This window comes from Scyliorhinus canicula, chromosome 8 (genome assembly GCF_902713615.1).
Source record: "Scyliorhinus canicula chromosome 8, sScyCan1.1, whole genome shotgun sequence".
Classification (NCBI taxonomy): Eukaryota; Metazoa; Chordata; class Chondrichthyes; order Carcharhiniformes; family Scyliorhinidae; genus Scyliorhinus; species Scyliorhinus canicula.
Genome location: NC_052153.1, coordinates 63,903,860 through 63,915,483, shown reverse-complemented (window position 1 = coordinate 63,915,483; position 11,624 = coordinate 63,903,860). Strand labels below are relative to the sequence as shown.

At 45.1% G+C, this 11,624-nt stretch overlaps 1 protein-coding gene across 1 annotated transcript in view; it reads left to right on the top strand.

Annotated features, from left to right (window-relative positions):
* Nucleotides 1-2,399: 2,399 nt before the first annotated feature.
* The window catches only part of LOC119970288 (low-density lipoprotein receptor-related protein 2-like), a 118,483-nt gene continuing 109,258 nt past the window's right edge, over nt 2,400-11,624 (top strand). Inside the window, exons 1-7 of the mRNA XM_038804667.1 lie at nt 2,400-2,534; nt 4,141-4,263; nt 5,102-5,470; nt 7,235-7,351; nt 7,450-7,572; nt 9,297-9,416; nt 9,492-9,617. Coding sequence (XP_038660595.1) covers nt 2,468-2,534; nt 4,141-4,263; nt 5,102-5,470; nt 7,235-7,351; nt 7,450-7,572; nt 9,297-9,416; nt 9,492-9,617 — 1,045 coding nt within the window. The 5' untranslated portion in view covers nt 2,400-2,467. The remainder of the gene's footprint in view (nt 2,535-4,140; nt 4,264-5,101; nt 5,471-7,234; nt 7,352-7,449; nt 7,573-9,296; nt 9,417-9,491; nt 9,618-11,624) is intronic.

The window sequence follows — 11,624 nt, the reverse complement described above, 5'->3', positions numbered from 1 at the left end:
GGGAGAATTCCCCACCTTTGGAGGAGGCGCGACCCCTGAGTGGTTGGCGCCACTCCCCTACGCCGGCACCCTCCGTCACGCCGGGTAGGGGAGAATCCCGCCCACGCTCTCACCGTTCGTGAAAACGGCCGCAAAGTGCCGTCCTGGACAACCATGGCACCGATTGGCATGGCCGTGCCAAGGGTGGCATGGGCCTGCGATCGGTGGGCACCGATCGCGGGCAGAGGGGTCTGATACCCGCGCACTATTCGTTCTTCCGCCGCCCCGCAGGATCAGTCCGCGGGGCGGCTGAGGTGCATGATGGCCTGCGCATGCACGGGTTTGACGCGTCTACGTGATGATGTCATCCGCGCATGCGCGGTTTGGAGCCGTCCAACCCGCACATGCGCGGCTGATGTCATCGTGCACGTCAACCGCTGCTAGCCCCGCCCGGGGGGAGAATCGGGTCCCGGGAGGGGGCGCGGAGGCTGCCGTGAAACACGGCCAGTTTCATGGCAGCCTTTACGACTCGCCGCATTTGCGGAGAATCGCTCCCCTGGTGATTAATATTGGAGTCCAACATAGGGTTACCAACACTCCAGGATTGGCCTGGACTCTCCAGGGGTTCAGGATCAGTCTCCAGCCCTGGAGAAAAATCATCAGGGCATGAAAAGCCTTTTTGGCATTTTCTTCAAATATTAATCGGGCAGCATGGTAGCACAGTGGTTAGCACAATTGCTTCAAAGCTCCAGGGTCCCAGGTTCGATTCCTGGCTTTGTTCCTTGTCTGTGCGGAGTCTGTACGTGTGTGCATGTGTTTCCTCCGGGTGCTCTGGTTTCCTCCCACAGTCCAAAGATGTGCAGGTTAGGTGGATTGGCCATGCTAAATTGCCCTTAGTGTCCAAAAGTGCCCTTAGTGTTGGGTGGGGTTACTGGGTTTTGGGGATAGGGTGGAGGTGTGGGCTTGGGTAGGGTGCTCTTTCCAATGGCCTCCTTCTGTACTGTAAATTCTATGCTCTTTTTCAACTTGGAAAATTGGTGGTGGATGGGGTTTCCAATGTGGCAATGAGTATTTTTAGGAGGTCTTGTGGCATAAGTGGCCCTGCCTCGGAGCTGGGAGCTCTGGGTTCGAATGTCATCCCAGGACTTGATGGGCAAGGAAGGTGCGTTCATAACGCAGACGAACAGGTTGAGTGTGACAACTTGCAAATCCACCTAAATACACCAACGGCTGGTGGTAAGAGCAGAGGAACACCTGGTCAGCCACGCTCTGTGTGGAGTGGCGCCCCTCAAGCTATAAGCCCCTGGTGACAGACTGGTGAAACAGGCAAAAGCCTGAGTGCAGCACTAAGGGCGCGATTCTCCGCAAATGCGGAGAATCGTAAAGGCTGCCGTGGGACAGGCCGTGACCCACGGCAGCCTTCGTGGCCACTTCCGGGGCCGATTCTCCCCCCCGGGCGGGGCTAGGAGCGCGGCCCGTGCGTCATGGCGGCGCGGCCTTGACGACGGTCGTCAAAGCCGCACGTCAAGCGTCACGCCGGCTGACGCGGCCGATGACGTCAGCCGCGTATGCGCAGGTTGGACAACGCCAACCCAAGCATGCGCAGTTGGCGAATTTCTCCTCAGCCGCCCGGCAAGACGTGGCGGCTTGATCTTGCCGGCGGCGGAGGGGAAAGAGGGCGTCTGTTTTGGACGCTGGCCCGACGAGGCCTGTCCCCTCCCGAGCACAGTCGTGGTTCTCCCATGCCAATCGGGCTTCTAGATGCCCCAAATGGCGCCCGTTTCACGACAACAGCAAGCAGGTGTGTTTGCTGCCGTGGTGAAACGGGTGTGAAGGCCCGGCCGCTCGGCTCATCGGCATCGGAGAATCGCCACTCGCCGTAAAAAACGACGAGCGGCGATTCGTGACATGGGTCGGGCCTGGGGGTGGGAGAATAGCGGGAGGGCGTGAAAAATGTCGGGAGGCCCTCCCGCTATTCTCCCACCCGGCATGGGGGGCGGAGAATCGCGCCCAAGGTGTAGGAAGATAATTGAAATTGGTAAGAGTAATTTTGGTTTCCAATTGGAAGGCAGCATTTCAGAAGGATGGTTGGAGCGTAGGAATAAGTCATGTGATGTAACCTCCAGACATACATTTAATCACAGTTGGCAACCCTAGTCCAACTAATCAAGTGAAAATAATAAAAGACCAGTGGAGCATAATGGGACAATCAGAATCTCTTACACTGAGCAACAGGAACCGATTGTAGTAAGACTAATGATATTCATCTTCATTAAGCACCAATTGAACATATCGAGAAGGCAATTGTAATAAGGAGGCACGAGATGACTAATTAATTGTCAGGGTGTGGGGGTGGGGGGAGGAAAAACGATAAAGTAGCATAGTTCGGGTCATTTAGGTTGATGAGAGACGGGGGAAAATACAAATTCCGCGTATTTGGCCATTCCGGAGCAGTTCCAGGTTTTGGATTGCTGCTTTGGCTCATGCTATGATTCCCTTCCGTTTGATTGTGTTGCTGTTCGCATTATGTTCTTATTCGCCCACCGATGTAAAGGGTGAGTAATGTGACTTTATGCAAAATATTACTTTGCAAAAAATGAAAGTAACTTTTGTGTGAACGCCACTGAATAAACGATACAACTATTGGGGCAAACGCTTTTTCATTGATTGTCCAAGTACACGGCTGACCAGAAGCGTTTACCCCTAAGCAGGGAGAATCTTTTTACGAGATAGGCTACTTTGAGTGAAACTTGGTGCCTCTGTTTTCTAATCTGTTTGTGAAGTAGTTATACTTTTATTCACATTAATCACTTGTTTCAGAATTATCTAAGCTTCCAGATGCCAGACAAGTGAGTGTGACGCTGTGTATAGTAGAGGGACAATGGAGATAACGTCTCACACATCATGCTTTTCTGATCTCTTGTAACAGAAACTATACTATATTTTTGTAGCTGATATATTTTGGGAGGGTAGGACCAGCAGACGGCTTAACCCTTGAATAAGCTGTTTTGCCATTCAATTTGATCATGCCTAATTTCATTTCTTTGACTATCTGAGATTTCCCAACCAGCACCAATGTTTTTTCTCTATCTGCTCTTGAAAGCTTTAATCCAATCCCCCTCTAATCTGCTAGGGGCTGCAGTTTGTGCCATTTAACTTTGGGGTCGAGGTACCATTTGTCATTTCTGTGATGGGATGGCACAGTGGTCAGCGCTGCTGCCTCAACAGTGTCAATGACCTGAGTGCAATTCTGGCCTTGGATGACATGTGGAGTTTGAACTTTCTCCCTGTGCCTGTGTGGGTTTCCTCCAGGTCTCTTTCTCTCTCACTGAATGACCTCTTCCTGCAATGCAAATATTCTATGATGCACTCCTTCCAAGCCCAATGTAATCCAACATTGGGTACGCTGCCCAGACTTGCTTGCTGTATCCAGGTGTGGTTTAACCAAGGCTTTGTGTATTTGAGGCATGGCTTCTAATCTTTTGCTTTCTAGATATCAGTAGCTGAACATCCCTTTAGGCTTTCTGATTACTTTCCTTCCTCTTTGAGATTCCAATGTTTCTGGAACTTGATGTTTAGACAGTACTTTCCATCCTTTTGGTACCAAAATTAGATGAACATATTTGTCAAAGTTTGCCCATTCATGCAATCCATTGATATCTCCATAGAATTCTATGTACTCTTTGAATTTGGTGTATCCAGCCAAAAACTAGGCTAAGGATGGTGTTGGTGAAAAGTGAAATGAAATGAAAATTGCTTATTGTCACGAGTAGGCTTCAAATGAAGTTACTGTGAAAAGCCCCTAGTCGCCACATTCCGGCGACTGTTCGGGGAGGCTGTTATGGGAATAGAACCGTGCTGTTGGTCTGCTTTCAAAGCCAACGATTTAGCCCTGTGCTAAACAGCCCCTAGAAAAGGACAAGAAAAGGAGGAGCATTGGATTAACAAACAGAAATATGAATAAGATCAACTGAGCAAGTTCTAAACCATGGTGATGCAACAGGCTGGTGCCATTCCTTGAGAATTGCTTTGTAATCTGAGCTCAATTTGCAATTAAGAACCAAATGAGATTGATAAAATGTAATGTCACTTTAGGGAAAAAAATGACAAGATATGCAGAATTAGTGCTGCAAATAATTTTGGTGTAACTCTTGTTTTCAGGCATGAACACTTGTCAAGCCAATGAAATGCCTTGTAGTTCTGGAATTTTTCAATGTATTCCTGTCTCTTGGAGATGTGATGGTGTAAAAGACTGTCAAGATGGTGGTGATGAGGAGAACTGCGGTAGGTAGCTTGAGGACACCGGTTCAGTTTAACTAATAGTTGCCAAGACCTCATAGTTATAAAATAATAGATGAACCCTATAAACTTTTGTTCATTTCCTTTGCCTGATATAGCTTGAGGGAAAAACTGCAACCTTTTACAAGAATAGAGAACATGGTCTGTCAGCAACCAGTAGGAGAGAACCAGTTAATGGTTTGAGTCCTTTGACTCTTCCTCCGAACTGGAGGGAGGGAGGATGTGCTTGAGCTGTAGACTGCAAAAAGAAGTAGCAAATTGAGGCAGGTGCTTGATGTGAGGGGCAGGGGTTGCAGCACATGTATGGTATATATTTTTTTAAAAGGGGGTTTAAGATGAAGAAAAGTGAAAATTAGTTGCTGAACTCCACATGAGTCCTGGGGACTGCCCAACCAGAAGAAGAGATGCTCCTTCCCGCTTGTGCCAAGCTTCACTGGAGCACTGCATCAGGCCAAGGTTGGACATGTGGGGTGGGCATGAGTGCGCGGTGTTGATTATAAAAACCTTTTACTTTGGTGTCAAATTAACTAAAATGCATTTTTTTTAAAAAACTGATGAAGTCTGTACCTCATTTATTTTTCCGTCTGTGTTGGGCCCTTGTACTATTATGGAATTTCATGTAGGGGGGGCTCTACTTCAAAATCCTGTGTCATTCTATCAGCCTGAACTTTCATTTGAATGCATGCTCCATAACTGTTTGTTTTATCACTAATCCATGGTGACTGATCTTGAATTTACAAGGACCGAATGGTACTTCCTTCAAGTACCTGTGGTCCATAGTTTAAAGCACATGAATAGATGAGAAAATGTTTTTCTTTTTCAGGTAAACTTGCTTGTAATCCATTAGAGTTTACTTGTGCCAGTGGTAGATGCATTTCCAAAACCTTTTTCTGCAATGGTGCAGATGATTGTGGGGATGGAAGTGATGAAAAGGACTGTGAGTCACATACCTGTGGCCCTCATGAGTTTCAGTGCAATAGTTCTGAATGTATCCCTTTGAATTGGCTGTGTGATGCCAATGCTGACTGTGCTGATAAATCCGATGAATCTCCAAGCCGATGTGGGGATACACTTTCAACTGTGACCTGTTCTCCGAATGAGTTTTTGTGTAATTCTGGTGAATGCATTAACCATAGCTGGTACTGTGACGGAGATGAGGACTGCAAGGATGGAAGTGATGAAGCCAAATGCTGTAAGTGTACAATTTCTTGTCTGTAGGATTTAATTAGATGGTAATGTTTAGTTATCTATCTCCCTCACTGACTGTGGCCAAGCAGCCTCTAACCCAATAGACTGCTCTTGTACGGAGACATAATTCCAGAATTGGTAATGGGATGCAATTGACAGTAGGAATCCGTAAGCCAGTGATAGCCCATAACATCTATCTATCCCATAACATCTATCAAGCGCACAAGAATGCTTGACACAACTTGTTCTTTGCATCCCCAAAATAGTTTGTTGTGGCTGAGTGGGTACTCAAGAGACCTTGGGCAACCCAATCTTGGCAGACACACCCAAACTAAATTAATTCCATTCTACACCTTAATTTTCACTTTCCATGGTGGGGTTTCCAGCCTCTAGGATTGGACAGGAGACTCTAGGAATTGAAGATCGGGCTCCAGGACCCTGCTGTATAATTCTGGAGGAAAATTATTCCATTAAAAACATTTTTGTTTGTCAATGTTTTGAAGATTTCTCTTGCAGTATTTAAAATGGGTGGGGTGGGGGGGGTTTCCAATTGATTGAGTCTTTTTCTACTTGGAAAGAGAAGGCAGTGTCTCAAAGGGATGGATGTATTGGTTGACATGGAGAATCATGCAATGAAACCTTCATAAGAACATAAGAACTAGGAGCAGGAGTAGGCCATCTGGCCCGTCGAGCCTGCTCCGCCATTCAATTAGATCATGGCTGATCTTTTGTGGACTCAGCTCCACTTTCCGGCCCGAACACCATAACCCTTAATCCCTTTATTCTTCAAAAAACTATCTATCTTTACCTTAAAAACATGTAATGAAGGAGCCTCAACTGCTTCACTGGGCAAGGAATTCCATAGATTAACAACCCTTTAGGTGAAGAAGTTCCTCCTAAACTCAGTTCTAAATCTACTTCCCCTTATTTTGAGGCTATGCCCCCTAGTTCTGCTGTCACCCGCCAGTGGAAACAACCTGCCCGCATCTATCCTATCTATTCCCTTCATAATTTTAAATGTTTCTATAAGATCCCCCCTCATCCTTCTAAATTCCAACGAGTACAGTCCCAGTCTACTCAACCTCTCCTCATAATCCAACCCCTTCAGCTCCAGGATTAACCTAGTGAATCTCCTCTGCACACCCTCCAGCGCCAGTACGTCCTTTCTCAAGTAAGGAGACCAAAACTGAACACAATACTCCAGGTGTGGCCGCACTAACACCTTATACAATTGCAACATAACCTCCCTAGTCTTAAACTCCATCCCTCTAGCAATGAAGGACAAAATTCCATTTGCCTTCTTAATCACCTGTTGCACTTGTAAACCAACCTTCTGTGACTCATGCACTAGCACACCCAAGTCTCTCTGAACAGCGGCATCCTTTAATATTTTATCGTTTAAATAATAATCCCGTTTGCTGTTATTCCTACCAAAATGGATAACCTCATTTGTCAACATTGTATTCCATCTGCCAGACCCGAGCCCATTCACTTAACCTATCCAAATCCCTCTACAGACTTCCAGTATCCTCTGCACTTTTCGCTTTACCACTCATCTTAGTGTCATCTGCAAACGTGGACACATTGCCCTTGGTCCCCAACTCCAAATCATCAATGTAAATTGTGAACAATTGTGAACAATTCAGAGGCACACTTAAATTATGATTGTGGCCCTAAGTTGGTATTAGAACATTTTGGGTATATTACAGTTACATTAACTGTTTGCATACATGATTCCTGTTTCTTAAATTTTGAATATCATTTTCAGCAGCTAAAGTATGCAAGTTCGGTCATTTCAAATGTGGTGATAATTGTTTTCCTGAAAGCAAGCAATGTGATGGAGTTATTGATTGTACTGATGGTAGTGATGAGCACAACTGTAAAAGTAAGTACAGGTTTTTGAGTTGCATGAGGATATTTTTATTGAACTCCTTGATTGAACTCCTTGGTTGACACTCTTGCAATGTTCTCTTCCTCTACCAGCCGTGGCATGTGCAGGGCCTTCTGTTTTTAAATGCCAAACTGGGGAATGTATCAACATGACCCAAGTGTGCAATCGGCAACAAGACTGTAAAGACTGGAGTGATGAACCCCTAAAAGAATGCTGTATGTATCTTGGCAATTCTATTTGTTCAATGAACCTGTACCTGACTCAGAAGGATAAAGAAAACAAGCTACTTTCTAAAGCCCTTCACTAAAGGTTGGGGGGGGGGGGGGGGGGGGGGGGGGGGAGATGATAATGGGGATGTATATTACACTATTATCACAACCTGGTTTTTCAATTATGTATATTTGAATTGTTTTGCTCGCAATAAATTTGTCTCAAACTCTTGATTTACATCCTGTACACTCTTTAACAGCCGGTTCTTAATCACTTCCCTCCAATGTACCAGCAACTAATGTCATAATTGTCCTTGTAATCCAATAATTGGATTAGAACAAGCACCCAGAGAATATTGCTTATTAAAATTAGTTTGGTTAAATGTGGAATATAATGTAGGAAAGTGTTAATTTCACTTGGTAAGAATAGAAATTTAGTATAGAGATTGTGGATCTGGGTGTTCTGGTACAGGAGTCATATGCAAGTGCCTAGGAAGGCAATGTGTGCCTTTATTGCAAAGGGAATGCAATTTAAGTGGGTTTTCTACAATTGGGGCACTGGTGAGACCACATCTAGAGCACTCTGTACAGTTTTGGTCATCTCTAGTTCTAGGTTAGATAATCTATCTGCTGGAGTTTAGAGGTCCTCTTATTGAAACAAGCTGGGTGGATGCTTTTCCCTTCAGACTAAAATTCCCATCTGCAGAAGATGGTGCCCCAAAATGAGGGCCTCTAATCTTTAGTTTTTCTCTACCCAGAGGGCAGCAGTACAGAGAGGGTCATTAAGGCAGAGTCCATAACGATATAGGAGCAGAATTATGCCATTTGGCTAAAAGCCTTCTCCGCCCCACAGACGTGGCTGATCTCATCCGAGCATTAACTCCATCACCCTGCCCATTCTCGATAACCCTTCAACCCTTTTCCAAATAAAAATCTATCTACTCAAATGTACTCGCTGTCCAGCATCCATAGTACTTTGGGGCAGTGAATTCCACAGATTCACAACTCTATGGGAGAAGTAGTTTCTCCTCAACTCTTGTTTTAACTTTGCTACCCATATCCTGAGACTATAACCTCCTGTTCTACAATGCCCCACTAGAGGAAGCATCCACTCCATGTCTACTTTATCCATACCTTGCATAATGGAAGTCTTGAGGGGCCAGGAAGTTGAGCTGCAATCTGATCAGTCATGACCTTATCAAATGGAAGAGTATGTTTGCGGAGCTGAAGGCATACCTCTGAAGTGTGCACGTTTGTACAAAGAACAAAAAAGTACACCACAGGAACAGGCCCTTCAGCCCTCTAAGCCTGCCCCTACCATGCTGCCTGTCTAGCTTCAAACCTTCTACACTTCCAGGGTTCATATTAATCTATTTATGCAATTGTGAAGGCTCCCACCCCCACCGTCTATCCTACCTGCTCCCACCATTCCCTCCAGCAGCGAGTTCCAGGCACCCACTACCCTCTTGTGTTTTTTTTTAAACTTCCTGCTCTCATCTCATCTCTCAACTTTGCCCCTCACACCTTTTATGTTGTCTAGTAATTGACTCTTCCACCTAGGGAAAAAGCTTCTGACTATCAATTATGACTATTAGACATGTTTAAAGGTTTGAATGATCTCCCTGGTCATCCATTGTACACTGCATATGGGAAATGACATCAGTTGTCTAGTAATAACCTCAAACCAGAAGAATATCAATGTGAACTGCAAATTCCAATTTGTTTTACAGATATGAATGAATGCCTGGTGAACAATGGTGGTTGTTCTCATATCTGCAGGGACCTTGTCATTGGCTATGAATGTGAATGTCCACCTGGCTTTGAACTGGTCACTGGGCAATTCTGTGCAGGCAAGTTTCAGTTGACTTTCTCCTTCAAAATTTGCCCAGATCATGACTTTGAAGTAATATTGTGTTTCTTTGCAGATATTGATGAATGTCAAAATCCAGGGACCTGTAGTCAAATTTGCTTCAATTTAAATGGAAGTTATCACTGTGAATGTCACAAAGGATATCATATTGACCCAATCAATGGGGATTGCAAAGCTATAGGCAAGTAAATATTTGAAAATACCTGTATTAAATTAGTGAGACTTGAACTAAACTGGTTATACACAACATGCACATAGCTTTGTTCAAGAAGGGGAGTAGAGACAACCCTGGTAATTATAGACCTGTGAGCCTTACTTCGGTTGTGGGTAAAATGTTGGAAAAGGTTATAAGAGATAGGGTTTATAATCATCTTGAAAAGAACAAGTTGATTAGCGATAGTCAACACGGTTTTGTGAAGGGTAGGTCATGCCTCACAAACCTTATTGAGTTTTTTGAGAAGGTGACCAAACAGGTGGATCAGGGTAAAGCTGTTGATGTGGTGTATATGGATTTCAGTAAGGTGATTGATAAGGGTCCCCACGGTAGGCTATTGCAGAAAATAAGGAAGTATGGAATTGAAGGTGATTTAGCGGTTTGGATCAGTAATTGGCTAGCTGAAAGAAGACAGAGGGTGGTGGTTGATGGCAAATGTTCATCCTGGAGTTCAGTTACTAGTGGTGTACCGCAAGGATCTGTTTTGGGGCCACTGCTGTTTGTCATTTCTATAAATGACCTGGAAGAGGGTGGAGAAGGATGGGTTAGTAAATTTGCAGATGACACGAAGGTCGGTGGAGTTGTGGATAGTGTTGAAGGATGTTATAGGATACAGAGGGACATAGATAAGCTGCAGAGCTGGGCTGAGAGGTGGCAGATGGAGTTTAATGCGGAAAAGTGTGAGGTGGTTCACTTTGGAAGGAGTAACAGGAATGCAGAGTACTGGGCTAATGGCAAGATTCTTGGTAGTGTAGATGAACAGAGATCTCGGCATCCAGGTACATAAATCTCTGAAAGTTGCCACCCAGGTTAATAGGGCTGTTAAGAAGGCATATGGTGTGCTAGCCTTTATAAGCAGGGGGATTGAGTTTCGGAACCACAAGGTCATGCTGCAGCTGTACATAACTCTGGTGCGGCCGCACCTGGAGTACTGCATGCAGTTCTGGTCGTCACATTATAGGAAGGATGTGGAAGCTTTGGAAAGGGTTCAGAGGAGATTTACTAGGATGTTGCCTGGTATGGAGGGAAGGTCTTACGAGGAAAGACTCCGGGAATTGAGGTTGTTTTCGTTAGAGAGGAGAAGGCTGAGAGGTGACTTAATAGAGACATATAAGATAGTCAGAGGGTTAGATAGGGTGGACAGTGAGAGTCTTTTTCCTCGGATGGTGATGACCAACACGAGGGGACATAGCTTTAAATTCAGGGGTGATAGATATAGGACAGATGTCAGAGGCAGTTTCTTTACTCAGAGAGTAGTAGGGGTGTGGAACGCCCTGCCTGCAACAGTAGTAGACTCGCCAACTTTAAGGGCAATAAAGTGGTCACTGGATAGACATATGGATGGAAATGGAATACTGTAGGTCAGATAGGCTTCAGATGGTTTCACAGGTCGGTGCAACATCGAGGGCCGAAGGGCCCGTACTGCGCTGTAGTGTTCTATATTCTATGTTCTAGTTATTCTAACCTAACTTGTCCCTGAAGGTAAATTATGAAACCCTACAAATCTCCATTAATTAGTCCTGACTGATCTCACATGCCACCTTTTGGCTAATAGCCTACTTCTCAGCTAAATTGGACCTCTGCTTCCCATATCTAGTTGGAGGAAAGGGTGAGGTGGTGGTAGGAGGAAAATCGAGCTGCTATCTGATACAAAGCTTGTATAAGTGGAGGATATTTGTAGTGTACAACGTTTTTGGTAGATGAGCACTACTAGCTGTGTAAAAGTTTTTTAAATTTGGGCTGACACTGGGTAAAAGGTTAGTCTGTTTTAGGTGAACTCATAGAATCATAGAATTTACAATGGGCCATTTGGCCCATTGACTCTGCACTGGCCCTTGGAAAGAGAACCCTGCCTAAGCACATGCCTCTACCCTATCCCTGTAAGCCATACCCCAACCTAACCTTTTGGACACTGGCAATTTAGCATGGCCAATCCATCTAACCTGCATATCTTGGACTGTGGGAGGAAACCCA